Consider the following 21231-nt stretch of genomic DNA (forward strand, 5'->3'; position numbering starts at 1 on the left):
TATCTTTTTCAATAATCTCTGCGCTGATGGAAGATAACAGAGACATCCTAATGCAATAACAAATGCCTGGCTGAGCTGGCACACATGCTCGTACAAACACACTTAGAAGGTGCTTTTCACTGAGCGGATACTCATGTCTGTATTAATGTGCTTCTTTAAATGTCGGCACTCTGTGATTATGTAGATCTGCAGGTCTCGAGGTGTATATTTCACCAAAGACGGGAAGCAATAGCAGCTATCAGGTGGGTTATAGAGAGGAAGGAAAAAAGAAAGGCAAGTGCATAAAGAGATAGAGAAGCAGGGGAGGGGTGTATTTGGTGGCGGGGGGGAGAGAGTACGAGAGAACAGGAGAGCTGAGGCAGTCACCCAGTGAGGCCTGTGCCTTTTGGCCCGTTGAGGCTGTAAACAGACAGGGATCCCTGGTGTTTTGTGCTTGAGCAGCTCGACTGATTGGTAAAACTGTCTATCACACAGGCTGCTGCCGCTGCTCTCTGTCAATGGTAAACAGACAGGGAGCACAGACGCCTGCCCTGCTGTGAATTCTCTCTTAAACACCAACAACAACTTTAGTCAATGTCTTCTGCAGGGGAACCCGGCCTACCTGTGATTTCTTTCCTCCAGATAAAACGCAAACTGTGTCAGACACACTCAAAGCATTTCATTTTGTTGTGAGGTGGCTTATGACTCAAAAGAGGTAACATTTTACTCACGGTATTGCTTTTCGACTATATTTGTAACACTATTAATCAGCGAGGATTCTGAAACTGGCAAATCACTTTTTTTAATTCATTAATAAAAAAAATTAATGAATGAAAAAATTAATTGGGTTTTTACATTATGAAACGTTAACTGGCCAGAGTGTCTTCCACAACAAATCTGACTGCCTGCTGGTTGAACTAAGGGCAGGACGGAGCCTGAAGGAACTGAGGCATTAAACATTGTTTGATAATTCTTAGAGTCTTTGTATCCTATTAACCGCAGGATTAAACAAAGCTCATTTCAAAGTGGTTCAGAGTTGGAGCCCCATGAGTGCCCACTCTGACATATCAAGCAAGCACTTCCATCATCAGTGCCTTTTTAAATCTTTTTTTCTCAGCCTCACCTTTCAGACAGAAAAGTCACCTTTTGTCACTACAAAGTGATGACTATCCTTTTTAATGAATCATGAATGTAATTAAGGAATCAAATTACTGTCAGGTGACTCTTTGATTACATACATCCCTACTAGGTACAACTGATTAGGCCTTTTGAAACAGTTGGTTAGTGTTTCACTGCCAAACAGAAACTCCAGCATCTGTCTAAACTCACAGATCTCTGCTTTCTTACCTAACGCCTCTCTGAGCTCATTAATTCTAGCAGGCTAGCTCTCCAGGTAAAGTAATGATTTGTTTAGTATTAAGAGTCCAGCCTGCGATTCACTCATGGTATGCTTCTAAAGTGACTGCACTGTCATTTGGCCAGGATCACAGGGAATTCACTAAAGGACAATGAATGCCCGGTCATTCACATAGGTGTATATGCATGAGCATACACACTGATAAGGAACAACTCAGCTGCATACCCAGCGCACCCACACACATGCACGCTAAGATTTAGGGTGAAATACCTGGGGGATTAGGATGCGTGGAATGGGAGAGGCTAAGTCGCAGGCAGATCTCTTAGCATTATCATAAAAGGATGAAACCTTTGGAGGATTATGAATTTCGAAAACTTTTGAAATGTCAAGCACTTTCAAGCTGAACTTTTCCACATGTTATGCATTGCTAGCTGTGCTTGTGGTTACTGGCAATTGAGTTCAACTCAGTTATATTAAACCTATATTTTACACGCACACACACACACACATACACTCGTCATTTTGTTCAGCTGCTAAATTGCTCACTAATGAAAATAGCTAATCAGCCAATCACATGGCAGTAATGCAACACACTTAGGCATCCTGCAGCTCAAACTGAGCATCTGTATGGGGAAGAATGGTGATTTAAGTGATTCTGAACATGGCATGGTTTTTGGTGCCAGATGGGCTGGCCTAAGACTTTCAGAAACTGCTGATCTACATCTCCGTGACTTACAAAGAGTGTTCCAAAAAGAGAAGGGGGGGGGGGGGGGGGGGGGGGTGAATGAAGTCTGAGGTGAATGACCAAACTAATTAGAGCTAACAATAAGACAACAGTAACTCAATTGTTTGTTATAGTCAAGGTATGCACCTTAAGGTTCAATTCAAACTGGACTGGCTCACCAAGATGTTTCCAGCACTTTACCAACAAAGAGGTAAGATAGTTCTGAAGCAGCAAAGTGTACCTAATAAAGTATCATCCTTTAATTCTGTGAATAATTAGCTGCTATGGAACATGTGAGGCAGATTAAACAGAGGTGATAAGAACAGCGCAGACAATTTTAAAAGAGATAAAAATAATAGAAAGGAGGTAAAACGAAAAAAGAAAAAGCAAAAACAGATTAGGAATAACAAAAGAGAAAATTACTAAAGAAAATACTCAACAAGAATCACAAACCATGACAAAAGGACTAGAAGTGTAGCTGTCAGCACACTGGACCACAATATATTTATTCGATGTCTAAAAATTCTAAAATGTCACTGCTCGTAAATCTCTAACTGATCATTTTCTTTAATGGAAAGTCGGGTTAATTTTTTAAAAATCCATTTACTAGATTTGAAGCATATTATTCACAGATATAATTTTTATTTCAACTGCTACGCTAATGACCATCTTATTAAAACCTGGAACAACAAGAAACATTTTGGATCACATTATCTTCGTTAGGAATATACCCCATAATTTCTTCTTTGCATTGGCAAAATACAAATGAGCTATTTAAAATGAAACAAAAACTGTGGCTTTAATCCAAAGAAGAACAGAATATAGAGAAAAAACACGAGTACAAACCTTCATTTCAGCAGGTTTGTAGTAGCGGCGATTCTTGTCTTCGTTTGCGGTGCGGTAGCCATCACGGAGGAAACGTTTGAAGCCATATTTGCCACGGAGCTTGCGGACAATCTTGTCAAGTGTCTGAGTGTAAAGAGCATCATCATCAACAGCAAACGCAGGATAGCTGATGGTTGGAAGTAAAGCTGCATCTGTGTTCTGCCGGAGACAAACAAAAAGATTTACAACAATTATGAACTACGTGAAATGTTTTTGCCACATTTGCTATATATAATATATATTTCCAGGCTGATATTTTTACTTCATTTTTTTAAAATATATATATATATTTTAGCTACATTTAGTGTTTGTGTAAAAATCCACTGGCATTTTAGGTCAGAGAAATATTTTGAAAATTCCACAAGGACCAAAACTTTTCCCAATGACTGCATCTCACAGTCACTTTGCATAATTTCTGAGTATAAAATGAGGGAAGCCAATAAGATAATTTATTGTACATCTATATATTCTACAGAAAGAATTATTAAACATGCGTGAATGCCCATAAGCGGTTTAGGAGTGAAAGTGTCGGTTTATAAATAAAACACTACAGCACTGACTACATTTACATACAGGCTATGGTTAGGAATGAATCTTGTTATCAGGCTTGACAAACCACTGTGACTGAGCATCTAATAGTCCCATTTTATTGTTTGGTTTACTCTATTAAGCAAGGGAAATGAAATCTATCAGGGCATAGCTTCACTGCAAACAGCTATGAATATTTAAAGTTTATTAATAGACGGCAGATTCCAAAAATCAAAGCCTTTCCATATCCTGTCTGAGCACTGGAATCTATAAAATAACTGCAGGGACAAGCGCTCTGACATGGACGTGGCTATGAACGCTTAAGGACCAGATTTCTGTTCTGTTTTGATTTCTGCTGCTCTCCTTTGTAGCGCGTTTCTTTTTTATACTTTGCACATATCTCTGCAGCTCACAGAGGAGCCAGGTGTAGCTCTTTCTAGTCCTATTCATTTATATTCTTCAAATTCTTGTTACAACCCTAATCTACATGGTAACATCCTCAGCAGCTACAGCTGAGAAATCATATCAGCTTGCAACACACTCTGTGCAGGTATTGAATGTGTCTAGAATTGAATACTGGATTTCAATCTTTTGACATATTACATGACATAGTGATAATATATTGATGTTTTGCATATCTTGACACAATCCTGACAATTGTTGGCGTCTCCTGCACTCCTTCAGACTTCTTAATGTCAGTCTCCTATGTCTATAATGCCATTGCTGATCGTCTAATTACACTAATTTCCTCCCAGGCTGTTGGTGACTAGACAATTCTGGCTTACAAGTTCGACACACACACACACACACACAGCTGTAATAATTTAAGTGCCTGCGAGTGTTGGCGAGTAGGAAAGATTTTCCTCACGCTTTCTTCTTTGAGCTTTACCTCCCTGCATCTCTATATCCAGCTCTTACTTTTGCCATTTCTTGTCAGTGGTGTACGATCAAGAGCTCAGGTACGGGCAGTGTAATGACTGCACCGTGAGGAACATACATTGTTGAATTGATATCTACTGACACACTGACATGAGTGCGTGGTCTGTTTGATGTGTGTAATTAACCTTATCTGACATATGCGTGACAGGCTACTATTTTGTAGAGACTATGCATACAGCTGCTTCTCTACACCGTAAAAGAGCGTTGGGGGAAACGTTTGCGTCATGCTGTGAAACTGTGGATATTTTTCTAAGAACAAAGAGATCAGCTCACAGACAAAATGCAACATTTAAACAATATTTTAATATTTATTCTAGTTCTAATATGATCAATTTAGACAAAATAACAAAAAGGAAATAAAAATAAGATTCTTGATTTTTGAATAAACTATTTTAAAAGATTGTTGCATTTTAGAGCAAAACGAAAGGTTACTTGATCACTGTTTTAACGATCACTGCAAGGCGGATATCATAAAAATACTGTGGGAGTTTTTTTGCTCTGACTGCACATTCCTGTATGCTGGTTCAACATTTCTCTACAATAGTTAATAGTTTAAATATTTTAAAAATTGAGCAAATGCAAAGTGCTCACTGTGCTGGACTGACATTGTCATCCCAAGACCATGTACCAATTTGTCATAAGCCTTCAGTGAAATTCAGTTTACTGAGTTTGATTCAATTTGCAAGAACAGACACCTCAGAGCACTTCATATTGTAAGGTAAAAACTAATTAGAGTGAGAACTACAACAATCAGACGATCCCCTATGAAGCAAGCAATGGTGGGAAGAAAGAACCCCCCTCTTTCTCTGGAAGAGACTTTCAGCAGAACCAGGGTAAGGGTTTAGGGGTGAGGTAAAAGAGAAGAGAAAAAAGGAGAGAAAAGAGAAACAAGAATAAAATGCATAATGAAGAAGAAATGGTTACCAGAGAGAGTCCTGACTACAACCCCAAGCTTTATCAAACAGAAATGTTTTAAGCCTAATTGTAGAAGTATGAGGGTGCCAGTATCTCAACTCCAAACTGTGAGCTGGTTCCACAGAAGCGGGGATTGATAGTTGAAAGCACTGACTTAAGTTCATTCTACGTTTGGAAACTCTAGGAACCACGGAAAAGCCTGCACTCTGAGAGTGAATGGCTCTACAAGATGTTTAAGATATGAAGCTGATAATATTTTGCAAATTTTAGAAGTGCTCTATTGCACATATTGCTTTGTGTCGTTTCTGCCTTTTGTTACTTGTAAAATCTGTATGCTTTTCTTTGTTTTATTAAAATTATTTAGAAGATGTACACAGTCAATAAATTGATTGATGTACTCACATGGGAGCGAGACTCTCTGGGTAGTAGAGAGCAAAGGGTTTGCCTGTTCCTGTTGTGAGCATCCAGATCCACAAATATCACAGACCATGAGCAGCCCTGCAGCATAAAAGAAAAGCATTCAATTTACAGCTAAACAATTTGTGCTTCACAGTAACATATAGCTCTATACGTGCAAAACGACAAACATACACAAAGTCCTCCATTTGTCCAAAGAAATAAAAATAAATAAATAAATATGGAAATGCTTAAAATTATTTGGCTTCAAAGCCTCCGGTATTACACCTCCACACATCAAAACACTGTTTTGCTGTAAAACCAGGCAGATATATTTGGATTGCTCATGTTATTGAAGTGCAGTGTGGGAGTGCTTAAACAACAGCTAGTCATCCGATCACTTTAAAAGTCTCCCTGTACAAAAATGAAGCACTACTACCACGATGCAGTTTGTCCATCCAGAGCACTTAAACACTTCCATGAGAGGAAGGGGGGGAACATTTTGTGCTTTTTACTCAGTAAGGGAAGCAATCAAACCATTTTTCAGGAAAAAAAAAAACAGTCCACTGCACTTCATCCATCCATCCATCAGCAGTGCTTATATGAAACCAAGTGGGCAATTCCCCCAAACTGCTAAGCAGTTTCTAACGCAAGTCAGATGCATTATGTATGAATATTGCCAATGTCGCGTTTTTTATTTCTAAAAAAAAAAAAAAAAAAAAAAAAAAAAAAGAAAGAAAGAAAAAAAAACATCTGGCCAAGGCTTTTAGTCAAATCAGCAAGCTTTCCTCTAGAAATTTACATAGTGCATACATAGTGAATTGCTAGCCACCAGTGTAGACAGCTGTGTGGCAAGTTAGTGAAAAAACCCACATAAGAAAACAAGAGTGTTAGAAAAGCAACGTATAAAAACACTAACCCACAAAGCAAGCATGTAAAATGAGTGTTTTTGCCTTTTAGATTTGAGCCATTTTGTCTTCTTTTATTTAGTCACATTTTTTAAGCAGAAGCAGACAGTCCAACCAGCTTATCATGATTTAACTACTACATTTTTCTATTTACCTCTTTTACAAAAAATAAAAAATAAGTTTGAATATTCACTGTATATTTGTAGCATAATATCTCTTCCAACAGAACTAAGCAATAAAAAAAAAACAAAAAAAAAAACTAGGCAATGAGTTAAGATAAGACATAATCTGTAGAATACTTTCAGTGCAACAGCTCAACCCTTTTTGAGCAGTGGATGCTGTTTTAAGGTTTTCTTCAAACCAACTTTGATTTTAGAAAACTAAGAACTGCTTGTTCCTTGTGCATCTATCACTATGCATCCTCATGAGTGATCTGAAGTAAAAAAAAAAAAAGTTGACTATAACCTGCAGTCTTTGATAGTCTTTGAAGGCAAATATCTGTCAATATAAATTATTTTCAGGTTTTTCTCAATACAACCATCCTTCCACCTACTGTGAGGATTTGGCTCACGCCTCTCAAAAAAAACCACTGATGTCATTGGGTTTTTTTATGGTCTGCTATGAACATTGATTGAATGTCAATTATTTAAAGCCCATTTTTTAAAGACACTATAATGATTTACTTTGAACTTTAACTTGGCACCACTTTCTATGCACTGATATATGTATGAAATACATTTAATTTACAGAAATATATTAAACTGGACTTTGTTAAGCATGTGCTTGGCTCTGCTTTATCCCTGCTCTTGACACGGTGTGAATTAGGTGACAGTCCCTTGAGAGAAACTAGAATGTGTTGGGATTTGATTGTAGAGCCGTGTGTAAACAGCACTGTGAATTTAAAGACCGGCTTTAAAGTTGAAGGATCCTCCTCATGTGAGATCAATTTTATCCGCCCAGTTCAATTTGTCACACCGAGAGGCTTCTATCATGCGTTCAGTGTGACTTTGAGGGGGCTGTGGTGAGGGGTTGGGTGTGACTTTTCCAAAACTGAAGGATGCGTGTCTGTCCATGTAATACAAAGGCTAACTGTGATATACAGCCACAAGAGTGTGCAAAAGTATGATAGAAGAGTTAAGAGTGTACTGAATGTTCCGGTTTAGGGCATCGAGGGGAAGGAGCTACATTTGGTGCTTGAGCGTCAGCTGGGACATCAAGATTGATAGAGACCATTAATAAGCAACTGGAAAGCTTGTAGCATTCCCACAAAGGGGCACGAGACCGGCAGAGACAGGCACACTCATTCTCTCACATGTACAGAAGCCCCATACAGCATGGACCATAAAGCAGCCACCTCTATAAATTGATTCTTTCAACAAGCTTGAGCTCAATGACAAAATCCATTTTCAGGCACAGTTAAATCCTTTATTTTGCAGATGTTCAGAAGAGAAACACAAACAGCAACTTTACGGTCATACCCGACAGCCATACGATGAGAAGATAAAGAGTCTAAGCTTAAATGGAGAGAACTGCCACACAAACCATTCTGGGCAAATACCCGAGTGAAGAAAATAAGAAGAAAAGATAATAAGAGAGGAAGCTTGCTAAGTGGAAGGCTTCATTTTCCAATCCATTAGCAGGTATAATGAATGTCTCTGTTTTCTTCTCCTAAAAAAATTAAATAAATAAATAAGAAACATATCCACTAATGGACTTTGCACACAGAAAAACAGCCTCTGAAATTTGGAGGGAAACCTGATTCAACTGTGGCCATCGATCACAGTCTGTAGAAGCACAAACAATTTGCTGAGACAAACACAAACATGCACAAACATACTTTCCTGATCAATCGTCCACTCAGAGAAGCAATCTTGCTACAGTGACAGCGGCACTAATTACACTGATGCTGTCTACCTGTAAATAAACTGCAGTTTTCTACTATTCAGGCTGGTCATCGGGGTGACATTGCACCCAGCTAGGATACCTTCTTGATGTACAGAGGAGATTTGAATGGGCTATAATGCAGTCTACTACCTGGTGGCACAGTTAAACAGGAGACAAATCAATGTGAGTTCGGAAGAGGTGGCAAAGTATAAGAAGTCAGGGAATCAAATACCTGGTTTCCAAACAGGTTGAATCCATTGATGGCCTCCAGTGCAGCTTTAGCAAGGCCCACAGAGCTGAAAAGAAAAGAAACTGCAAACTTTCACCAAAACATACAATAAGCAAGTATAATTCAATCTAACATTGATCAGTTTAAGAATATATTATTTTTCATTCTTAAGAAAGCAGAAAAAATGATGCAACGTGAACCAAATGTGTTTTGAAAATGTCAAAAGTCCCCAAAGTTCACCAGAAAGCCTTCTGAATCACATTTGAATCTTAAATGGCTATCTGTTAGGATTCAATAAAGCTGAAGGCTCCTGAGATTGTGGTCTACTTTCGATAATGGATGATGGAGAGGAGAGAAAAAAAAAAAACATAATGCATTTCACAGTGGCTGGCTACTGTGATTGCAATGCAGCCTAAATGTGAATCAATTTTACTGTCATTTTGTTTCCCTTTCTACCCTACCAAGATTTCCCTAGAAAAGAACAGAGAGGAGAAAGGGAAAAAATGCAGGAAACTTGCCACTGACTGGTGGTAGATGTGCTGACATATTAAAAAGCATTAGTACAGATGATGGGAGGCTAATTTAGCCTCTAAAAGAGTTCTGCTGAAAGTAGTTTTGTGTAACACACAGAGATACACAAACACGCGCAAACTGACAGCAGTGGTCAGAAATCCTGACAGTACCTCACATGTACATAGAATGCTTTAAAGCTTTGTGGAAACCCAGGGTGTTAAAAAAAGTGATGCTTGGAATCAGGACCAGAGTAAAATGATGATGCAACCATGTCGGTTGACAGGTGGAGATAAGGATTCGCATGATGAAAATATTGCTGCAGACTGTACAACAGTCTTCTGCTACTCTGAGAGTAGGTGTGTTTACATACAGTGGTTCAGTATTGATCCACACACACCAACTTTTCTTTACTTGATTAAAAATGGACAAACTCATTGTGATTGTGATTCTGCAGTTGACAGAACCACCGACTGCTCAGGAATGATCCATTGTGAATCCTGTGAGCTTAGAGCCATATTCGTGTTTCGAAGCCGGACGTGACAGATGAGGAATGGTTCTAATATGGAGTTTGATTATTATACAGATCGTGTTTCCATGGAGCCATTCTGAATTGTTTCGTTTTTGGATACGCCATGGTAATTAATACAAAAGTACATATATAAGCCAACTCATTAACTGGGGGAATCCAAAAGCATGGCATGGAGAGATAGAAACACGAAAAGACACAGCACTCCTCAATACACTGAATTTGTTATCTTTTCTTGAGGACATCTTGACAGGCTGGTGCCAATAGCTCTGGATTGTTGGAGAAAGAAAAAAAGACATGCTTTTCAGAGATAAGCAATAGCAGAAATTGAGGATCTTTATCAAGAAACCGAGCGAGGAGAGGAAGGCCGGTTTGACCTTGGATGATAAATCAGTTAGGGAAAACGTAACAAAAAGTCAACACAGGCTAAGAACAGTGCTGGTGTTTGAACAGGTTGTTCCAAATCCTTATCTGCATGGTGGTTAACCATTCAGATGGCTGGTCCATTACATTTTCTTTTAATATAGGTTATTTACTTGCTGACTGACATTTTTTTTTAGCTACCAACTTGTGCTGATTTGACATTTCCATCAGTACACACTGACCCGACAAACACCTCACTAGATCAAATAGACTTGATTATAAAGAAAAGCATTACATGTTCCCACATTTCTGCTGCTTCCTGCAGGAAATACAGTGTTTTTACATTTATTGTTTGGCGCTGATCTATTTATATGGACAGGAAAGAAAAAGAAGATTGAATAGATAAGAGTCCTTCTTGCTATAGTTACTGTTGTTTTCTCTATAAGCAAAAACCAATGACTGTTTTCTACAGTCATTGGCAAAAACCATTAGAATTTCACAATCTAGTGAATTAAAATACATAGATATTACAAATAAACTTAACTCAGAGCCCTATTACTAAAAATCTGAAATAATTAGGGGTTTTGTAGTTAATTTCAAGAAGATGGAACACTCTACATCATTGTTGTTTTTCCAAGTGCTGCACTCACCGACAGTGAGACAGAAACAAATATGGGCCCAGGCAAATATGATTTGCAGTTGCGTAAGAAGAAAACCAAAGTAATACTTTAGTAAAACTAAAAGATCTGTTTTAACGGGTGTATTTATAAAACTAGAAGAGTATCAAGGTATAGTTTCTCTTGGCCCATGGAGCATTTAAGCACTGTTGCATTTTTAAAAAACGATTGTTTCTCTCTTGTGACTCATCAGTAGGCACCTCAGTTTACTGCTACACCCACTGCTCAATCCCCAATTTAAAGCAACAGCTGCTAAGATTTAAAAAAAAAAAAAAAAAGGGGGGGAAAGAAAAAAAACATGAGCAGCTAAGGTGAGCACAGTGAAGAATTTACCAGCTAAAGAGTGACGCATTTCCCTCAGGTGTGGGTGGACAAGGTGGTGGAAGGTGACTCGATATTGGTCTACTCATCAGATACATACAAAAAATGACTCCAAATGCATCCTAATGCATTAGACGAGTGGATGTGTAAAATGGCAACTCTTAAGTGACACATTTAGCATATTAAATATATGTAAAATATATCCATCCATTCTCTTCCCTTTGTCCATTTCAGGGCTGCAGGTGGCGCTGGAGCCTATCCCAGCCGTCTTAAGCGAGATCCAGGGTAGAACCTGGACAAGTTGCCAGACTGTCGCAGGGCTAACACATAGAGACAGACAACAATTCACACCGAAGGGCAATTTAGAATCACCAGTTAACCTAACCCCACAAACTGCATGTCTTCGGACTGTTGGAGGACGGTGAAGTACCTGGAGAGAACCCACGCAACACAGGGAGAACATGCAAACTCCACTCAGAAAGACCCCGGCCTGATGGTGGAAGTGAACTCAGGACCTTCTTGCTGTGAGACAACCATGCTAACCATGTAAAATATAGTGGGTTTGCAAACCCATGAAGTATGGGTTTGCTCTAAAAACATTTATTTTGAATCTTTGATACATTCTCACATCTTTTTTCTGGTGTTACAACTTTCCCACAGACCTTATTTCAGGTATGTAACTTAAGAGTTTTAGGACTTTTGCAGCACCCTGCATACAGGACATATTCTGGCCAGTACTACAAAAGTGGTAAAAGTATAGAGAAAAGCAAAAGTAAGGTTTAAAAAAAAAACAAAAAAAAAAACGAGAGTGTGGAGAGAATGTTTTTGTGTGTTTTCTTTTTACTGACCTGGAATGCAGTTCAGTGCTGCCATTATTGTACTTGCTGCCTCTCTCCCACATGCCAAAGTCAGGTACCCTATATGCTCTTTCCACACAGAAAACCAGGTTCTGGATGAAGGAAACCTGCATGTAGAAAACAAACATACATGGGACACTCGGAAAAAATGCAACATACTGTGTTTATGCAACCTGCATACACAGAGTATACTGACACACACGCCCATGTATGCATAAACGGGGCTAGAGACAGAAGATGTGTCCAAAAAGAAAGTGGAATCGCAGTACATAACGTAAAATGCAGCCCCACACACACACACGCACACGCACACACACACACACACACACACACACACACACACAAATGAACGTCTGGATCCATTGATAGATGACCTTTGATACTGATCTGGGGTGATGAGTATAACTCTCTCATTACAAAGGTTACTACGGTGAAAAAGAAAGCTGATTTCTAATCCATGCTCAAGGTGAAACTGACCCTATGGCTAGACTGTAATTAAAAAGAATAGAGCACCAGTACGTGAAGCTAGAGCTTCATTGCCTTGTCAGCTACCCATAACTATAAAGACACTAAATCAACACACTTTACAAATTCCAGCTAAAACAAATGCCACCCTTTAGATGCTCTAAAAACTCATCAGTAGTGTTGTTGATTCCACCAAACATTACAGCGGCATCGAAATGTTTAAAATTGCAGTTAGCCGATTTCAAATGTTTCTTATAACTAGCATCTGGCACACGCAGATTCCTGCAAAATTATACAGTATACATATAGGAAAAAATTAACTAAAAAGTGAAACATATAATGTGCCAGCACACTGGTGTATGTGCTTGAGTGATGGTAGATTTAATCTAAAATGACAAAGTGGTGGAGGGGAATTGAGAGATGAGAGTAAAACAGCTGAAAGAGAAAGACAGAACCTGTGCAGGTCTTAAATAGGCCAGGCAGTGAGGATGGGCAGAGAAAGAGGGGGCAAAGCAGATGAGGCTGGGAAAGAGGGAAAGGTGTTTGCCGGGTCTCTTATTGGGGGGTTTTATGAGCAGAGTGATTAACGAGGGGAACTTTTTAGTATCTTAATGGTATCTTAATGAATGTTACTGCCCGTCGGCCAAATGAGTCCCTCTGTCTCCCCTCCCTGCTGCTAGAAAACCATCCTGGCCAGTTCTGCTTTTTTTTCCTTTTTTTGTGGGGGGCGGGGGGCTGACTATTTGGGAACGTGGGCACATTGGCAAAAGCACACTACATGTGCTTCTGCTTTTACCATGTGCCAGCAGCTCTCACGTATACTCCTGTGTGAAAAAAAAGCACCCCAGACATACAAACTGGCTAATGAGTCGCTCCATTTCATGCTGCATGAAACTGAAAATGGCATCTGGGAGGAGGTCGATAGTGTATCTTCTCAGAGGACATGCATCAGCCTTTCTATGCCACTCTAAGAAAAAAAAAAATATACTGCAATGCAGCTTCCAGCTCAGTCAAGTGGACACCGATGGACTTCACAAGTAGTGACAGCCAACAACAAACTAATAAACACTCTAATAATGTGATTAGTCCAAATGAAACACATTTCAAACAGTGTTCAGTGAGAAAGCTAATCTCAAACCCTTATGCTCAGTGCATCTGATGTTTGTTAATGTGAGATTGGGGGAGGCGTGCTTCGGTTTGTATTACACAACCTAATAAGCACTGTTTAACCATGCAAATTAAGGTTGCTGCACAAACAGGACTGCCCTCATAAAAAACTTACATTGTCAATTTGCTTTGTTCAGAGTAAGAAATGGAGAAAAATGAGAGATGACTGGGTTGGGAGGTGTGTGTACGCTCACTAATTGGTTAGTGGTATAACGTTTCACCATGTCCTTACTTTCTTAAGATAAGCTCAATTTAGTAAACAAATGGATTCCTTTACCAGGGGCACAAATTTCACTGCTCTGTGGCGGTAAGTAAAGCTGAGCAGGCTGTAAAAACTAACAGAATTAATGACGTTCCAAATACTCCTGCGGGCCACATAATAAACAGCACAGTGTGTAAACTTAACAGCCAAGTTGCCTTCTTGTTTTATTTAGAGCCAAACATAAAAAAGGCAAAAAAAATGACACCAACAGATAAATCAAACTACAAGAGACCGTTCAGCTTTACAGTAATAGAGGGCTGGTGTGTTGCCAAACACAACGTTACCGGTTCGATTCTCAGGAGGCTATTTAAGCTTCCACAATGAAATCATCTAAACGTTTCTCTGCTGAAAGTCAACTGAGCGGCTCAGCAAGAGCATAAATGTGAGCCAAGCTATAAAAGTGAGATACTGTCCCCTGATCCTGCATTTGTGTCAGCTCTAGGATATCTGTAGGGGATTTAGGATATATCTAACTGGCTTTAGAGACCCTTTGGTCTTACTTTACAGCAGCTAGCTCAACCTTCAGAAGGTAGCATCAGATTACTTAGATCATTTAAACTATATCGTGGTGTATTTTAGAATAAATACAGAATTTCAAAAAAAAAAATTCCAAAGATTAGAGAAGCTGTGAGATGTTTTAAAATACAACATTGCCATAAATGCACAGCACCATGGAAAATCCACAAAGTGATAAAATGTAACAACTCCGTAGTTATTTTTCATGCAGTTTATAATCATATCAGTACATTTAACCTTGACAGTAAGTGAGACCAGAGATTGACACTATTTGCCTCTGCTTCACAGTTTAGAAAATGTAGCGATAAACAGGCCGACATTTACATCCTAATATTGAAAACCGCAGTCATTTTAACGCCTTGTTTACCTCGTCGGTGTTGAAAATGATCTGCAGACCAGAGCAGATCATCTCCACCAAGTACAGCAGGAATAAAGAAACGGCATCGATCTGTAGAGGTGACAGAGGGAAGTAGGGTGGATAAGATGCCATCAAAGCAATTACTATCATTTGCACATACACCGTATAATAACTTCATACTTATAAATTAGTCTTCAATTTCTCGCACAGTGCAGAGAATGAGACAGACTTTACAGTAGCTATTAAACTTTTGACATTGGAAATCATCAACAATGGTGAAGTTGCTGGAAAAAATAGAATAATCAATAAATAAGTTACCTCTTTTACATTTTTGAATGTCTTTTTCTCCCCTCACAGGCAACTAACCTTGCAGCTTTATTTCGATTTCTCTCTCTCTCTCTCTCTAGCTCTCTTGATGTATTGGCCACCCTTCACTAGAAATGCATTCTCCATTCAAATGCTACACACCAAACTGACCTCTGTTAATACCACTGACAAAGGAACAAGCCGTTTTAGTGCCAATTTAGTGCACAAGCACTTCTCGGAGAAAGTCATTTTTCTGAGCGTCTATGCATGCCAGGCAGAGGGGCTGAGGAAATGAGACATTTTAATGGAATCCCCCCCCCCACTCAAAACACTTGAAACAAAACCTGTCACAAAGAGATTGATTGTCTATTTTATTCATCCTGTTGTTCATTCATCTTTAGCAAGGTTCACTTACTACAGACCTTCTTCTCTGACCTCATTTTTTCCTAAAGTTATATTAAATATGTGACACAAAATAAAATACCAGGGTGGCAAATTTTACTCTACATTTTTTACAATATACAGTAAAACCCCTAGGTAACACACACACATCAAACACACAGGTGTATGCACGAAGAATTCAATTTAAACGCTCTTTTTTCATTTGGTAGTTGCCCCATTTTTTCACTTGTCTGCTTGCTGGCTGACCTGCAGGTGGTGGTAGTCGCCGTGCAAGTAAACCTCATCTCCGGTGTCCACATGGAATACAGAGTGCAGACACTTTGAGGGGCTAGGATCCTGTTTAAACTCCTCCACCTAACAGAGATGCACAGAGAGAGAGAAAGAGAGAGAGATGAAAGGAGGAAAAAAAAGGTCCAGGGTAAAGGGAGGGAGAGAGAAAATCAAAGGGAGAGACATCCATGGCCCCACAGAGGTTACTAGAAGAAACTAGCTATACTAGAGTAGCCTTCAACAAATTCAAAAACATATCAACCGAAACCTTTTGTATTGAGTCAAACATGGTGATGAACTTTCTTTACACACTGTAATGTCTGTCATGTCTCTTATGGTTGCACTGCTTAAGGCAGAGATGGCACCTCTGCTCTAATTCTATATATGTCAATTCTAACGAATCAAATTCAATGCTGCTTCTTGTTTCTCTATCCTCCTCTGTCCATTCTTCTCTTTCCCCCATGTCAACTTGTCACGACAGATTCCCACATCCCCGGGATTTCTTTTCTATAATTTTCTCAGGCAACTTGAGATAACTGCTGTGAATGGAAAAAAAATTAAATTACACTTCACTTCCTTTCAGCATGTTCTCTTGAGCTAAAGCTGTTTGTTTTTTATATTTAAACTGTCAAACTGAACTTCTTTTACTGCATTCACTTTTGCTGACCCATCAACGTCCAGAGTTTTTTCCTGGCTCCAAAGGCTGGGGTGAAGGGTGATCAGAATGTAAGCATAATTGGTCTGAATATAGTTAAGGCAAAAACTTGAGTCTTACTTAACAGAAGTCAGTGGATTTCCACATCTGGCTCCTTTGTCTTAGGCCATTTAAATGTTTGTCTTTGTTTGTTTGCCTTTTTGGCTCCTCCATTTCAATTGCCACTTCAGCTTATTCTAGCTTTCTTTGCAGCTTTTTCACTTCAGTTAGTCTTGCTGCTTAAATTTAATCAGCTACTTAAATCTTAACCACCATCTGCCTGCACTGTTTTTTCAATCTATTATACCCATACAAATATGATTCAAAAGGTTTAAAAGGAACTAACATTTCTTTAACATTTTTAAGCCGTTTCAAAAAAATTAAATGTTTACAATCCTGGCTGCAAGAGTTCATCCCCACTACAATCATACATGCTGCACATAATCTGTTCTTTTGTTTTGGTTTTTAATAAAATAACCTGATAAAGAGTGAAGAGTTTAATCAGGGAACAACACCACACGCTACACGTTACAGTACAAACATCTCTGCTCGGGACCACATAAGGGCCAGATTATGGCAACCAAAATGATAACACTGTTTAAAACAAGACATGTACAACATTTTAGTTGTGCTTTATCCTCGGTGGTTTGTTGATGGCTTCGCATGTGTTTGCTTCATCGACTACACTACACACCAAATCACAGATGGGCCGCCTGTCCTGTCGCACAGTTATAAATAATTGGCCCTTTGTCCCATTTTCACCTCCTTCGTTTCTTTTCTCTACTTCTCTCACTGCTCTCTCTATCATTAAATCCCTCGTTGTTGTCTCCATTGTTTTTCTTACTTCCTACCTTCTTTCTTGCTTCTAGCTCTCTATCTCCTGTACTTTACGCTATGAGCTCTTTTATTTGGGTTCTTTTGTCGTCGTCCCCCCTCACACCTATTTTGCTATATAGTCAGGTCATAGTGGAGACCCGCTGTCCCACTTTCACTGAAACTGCTCCATTTCTTGCCATCCCATAGTGAGTAATGCTTATGTGCGTATGTGTACAGAATAAGAGGGGTACCTCTGTCAGCAGCTAACGCTGTTGTTTATGTTTCTATAAAACTTGCTTTTGTGTAGTGGTCTCACAGTGTCAAGTGGCTCCACTCTTGGGATATTTGAAGAGGCCCCTGATCTTGCTTATTGTTTCAAGTGCTGCAATGCGCCAATATGGGCTTCAATTTAGCAAACTACTTCAACGCCTGCTGTTTTAACAGTCCACTTTCATGCACTTATTTTCCATCTTTAGCTACGCACAAAACTCTTGCATCTCATCAAGTCAATTAACTGCAATTCCTTATCATTTCTCACTGAAAAGGAAATGACTTTCATTTTCAAAACAAAGTTATGTTAAAGGGATACAGTGAGCTCAATAACTGTTTAGATCATCACGACTAAATGATCAGCTCACGTTTTTACGCTTAGATCTGTGACCATATCCCTGAATTGATCAATGTTTTGGTCTCTTCAGGCAGTGTAACAAGCCGTATACAAAAACACTGACTTATTGGCCTATTTAGTGTTCCAGCAGCCACTGGCACATAATTAGCATTTGGAGCACAGTAAAAAAAAATTACAAAAAACAAAAGTAAAGTTGCAGAGTCCTGAACTGACAAAAAATGACTTAAAATATGCTAAAGAAATAGATGTTGGATTAGCAATAATGGTAAGTGGGCCAAAATTCCTCCACAGCATTGACAGTTATTGCAAATCCTTGAATAGCTGTTGTTGCTGCTGCTAAGGGTGGCCCAACCAGTCATCAGGTTTAGGGGGCAATCACTTTTTCCACACAGGGCCATCTAGAGTTTTTTATTTCTTAATCATAAAGAACTTCATTTACACCACTGTATGTATGTATTAAGGATAGGGATGTCACAGTAACACAAGAAGGCCGGTGTTAGTTAACTATAGAAATGGAAAAGAGTGTTGTTTGCAGCCTTAATAAGCCCGGACAGTGAGTTCCTCTGTTGCATATATAAAAATTTGTATTAACAAATATTGTTCTGGATGATAACGCTGCCTGAATTTCAATGCAAATCAGCATAAAAGCAGAGCATCTATATAGCATGTTGTATCTGTTGTTCACTAGCTCTGTTTCATGAGTTTCTCCTGCAGTATTGTCCAATTCCTTGAGGAAAACACACAAGTATTATATTTATTTATTTGTTATAATTAAGTTTAAGCACCTCAGGACATTGTTTAAAGATACAGGAATTGATTATTTGAAGGAAGAGAAAAGATCTGGTGAAATTTTAAACAATGTATTTTAAGCATTAATATTTTTATTATCATTGTTATCATCAGTAATCTCTAAATGTTTCGGTATACCTTTGTATTCAGTACGAACAGAGCTGCTTTAAATAAACATAAACAGCCACCTCATTTGTTTATCAATGGCAAAGGTAGAATCTTTTCCTTTAAGAAAAGTGTAATTGTTAAATAAAAGATATCCTTTCTTCCTCATACACTATCTTATCTAATCAGTGGGGCACAGCTGCTGTATTTGCTCTGTGATATTTGCCCTGCAGTGCCCCCATGTCACAGTTTCCATAAAAAATGCCATGTACTTCGTAAGCGTTGGTGACGGGGCCATAACGAAAGCTGTTCTGTGTAATTAACTGTGTAAACGCAGCTTTGTAATTAAGACAGAGAAACTCTCTCCCCTAAATTGGATCGTCAAGGTCGAGGCAAGATGAAAGAGGATGCCTTTCAACGGTGCACACCATATACGTGCAGATACACAGGGACGCAGCAGGCTGCTCTATTAAAAAAATATGCTCAACGAGGGAAAAAAAAAAAATATTCAGGAGACATATCTGGCTTTTCTTTGAATACATAACATGGTTTGCCATTTTTTTCCTCATTCACAGCCTACTCTACACATTCATCAGTTTTCAGTAGAGGTGGCGTGAAATTTTCCTCCTTCGGAGCAAAAGTCATTGGAAATTAGGAGACTGCTGGTTATTAAGCCCTCAGGACTATATCAACTGGCTCCTTTTGTTATTTGTTGTGATATGAAAGAGGAACCAGATGTGTCCAAGGCTGTAGCACTAAGAGGCTTTGATGAGCAGGAATATACCTTTGATCTGCAACGCAGTGTGTAATTTCGGGGGTGTTTTTATGCAAACATGCAGAAGCTGTACTGAGCCAGGATGAAACACTCACCTTATCGGCCTGTCTCATGTAACAGTAGAGAATTCCTCTCATGCACTTGATGGCAGAATGCTCCAACTCGTGAGTTCGTCCCATGTCATCATCAATGCGTCTGAAGGGCAGGGAACAAAGGCCGAACACATGAAGACAAACTGTCACCTACAGCAACTCCTTTTGTTTTAAAAATGGCAAATATTACTAACTGGAGTCACAGTTGGTCTTTTGGTCAGTATTCTTACTCCTTAAATGTCCGAAAATAACAGCAGAGATCTCACAACTTAATATGAAGGACAAGTTTTCCGAGGGAAAAAAAAGTCCAAGTAGTCAGAAGATCAGACACATTGTAGAACTGTCTAAACTGTTATTTTATTCAAATAAAATATGAGTGAAAGAGAAGCAGAACATCAGAACCAGCTTAATAAATAATAAATAAATAATGCTAAATATTAAGTCTTTAATTCCTTACTACCTTTTGGTCAAGCCATTTTGTTCCCAGGTTTAAGCAAATAACAAATAATAAATAACCTGCTGAACCCTTTTTGGGGTAAGAAAGATAAAAAATAAAAAAATGAATCAGGTTTAGGTTGACATAACCCAGATCAAGCCAAACTTTTGCATTCATAAAGCTAGAAATGTTTGCCTAGCCCATATTTCATCAATAGGATTGTGGATCCATCCTAAATATTATTGTGATACAGAGAACTACCATGTGATTTTGACATGGACAACACAAATCCTGATCTGATGAGGACTGGAAGAGTAGTAATGGTCAATCATTTGTTCCGTTAAAGCTGTCAGTTGGCCAGGACTGCTGTGAAGATCAAACTGCTTAACCCAAGACTAAATACAATGGTTCTCTGGCTGTTTCAGTTACCCATAGCTATGAAATAATGATCATACTGTGATTTTTTTTTGCTCTTTAGACTTTCCCACACGTAGTACTGACTTTGAAGTATATTAGTCATCAGTGCTGATAAACCAACAGAAGCTCTTAACAATTTACACAATTTACATTTAATAGTGAATGCAAATTAACTAAAACATGAATGAATGCACTATAGAAAAATGCATTCAAATTGTGGGGAAACAAATCAGCTTTAAATTAAATCTGTTAGGTATAGAAAAGAAAAGTTTTGAAAGTCCTGAAATGAATACTGGTAGTAAAATGCCACTTTGTTCCTTGGTTGCAGCGACCACAGTGCGAATCAGCTCATTCTTTCTGAGGCTGGCAGATGTCAGATGTGTTTGACAAAGGTCAAGCTAGTAATGACTCTGGCTAACAACAAAGGAAAGCTAAGCCACTGATGTTATACTTGTTTAAAATTTACAAGGTACACAATGCATTAATGACTGCCTTCAAGACATGACCCCGTGCATCAAAACTGACTGCATGGACTTGTTAGTGAGAGGAAATTTTCACTAGAGCTACCCAGTGTCATTAACAAGAAAATGTATATAACAAATAGAAAAGTGAGTAGGCAAAGCTGCAGATAAAAGCTATCATGTTTCCTTAAAATAGAAGTTTGTGGTAACTCCAACTGCCAGTCTTGTCATTGAATCTCACACACACATACTCAAACACACACAGCATCTG

At 38.7% G+C, this 21231-nt stretch overlaps 1 protein-coding gene across 3 annotated transcripts in view; it reads right to left on the bottom strand.

Moving 5' to 3' along the window:
- The window catches only part of phkb (phosphorylase kinase, beta), a 102221-nt gene that overhangs the window by 54949 nt on the left and 26041 nt on the right, over window positions 1-21231 (bottom strand). For all 3 annotated transcript variants that reach the window (XM_012919915.3, XM_076889609.1, XM_076889638.1), the window contains 7 exons: window positions 19650-19749; window positions 15724-15831; window positions 14779-14859; window positions 11993-12108; window positions 8748-8811; window positions 5730-5825; window positions 2907-3104 (listed from right to left, as the gene is read on the bottom strand). In XM_012919915.3, coding sequence (XP_012775369.1) covers window positions 2907-3104; window positions 5730-5825; window positions 8748-8811; window positions 11993-12108; window positions 14779-14859; window positions 15724-15831; window positions 19650-19749 — 763 coding nt within the window. The remainder of the gene's footprint in view (window positions 1-2906; window positions 3105-5729; window positions 5826-8747; window positions 8812-11992; window positions 12109-14778; window positions 14860-15723; window positions 15832-19649; window positions 19750-21231) is intronic.

This window comes from Maylandia zebra, linkage group LG1, assembly GCF_041146795.1.
Source record: "Maylandia zebra isolate NMK-2024a linkage group LG1, Mzebra_GT3a, whole genome shotgun sequence".
In the NCBI taxonomy this organism is placed as follows: domain Eukaryota; kingdom Metazoa; phylum Chordata; class Actinopteri; order Cichliformes; family Cichlidae; genus Maylandia; species Maylandia zebra.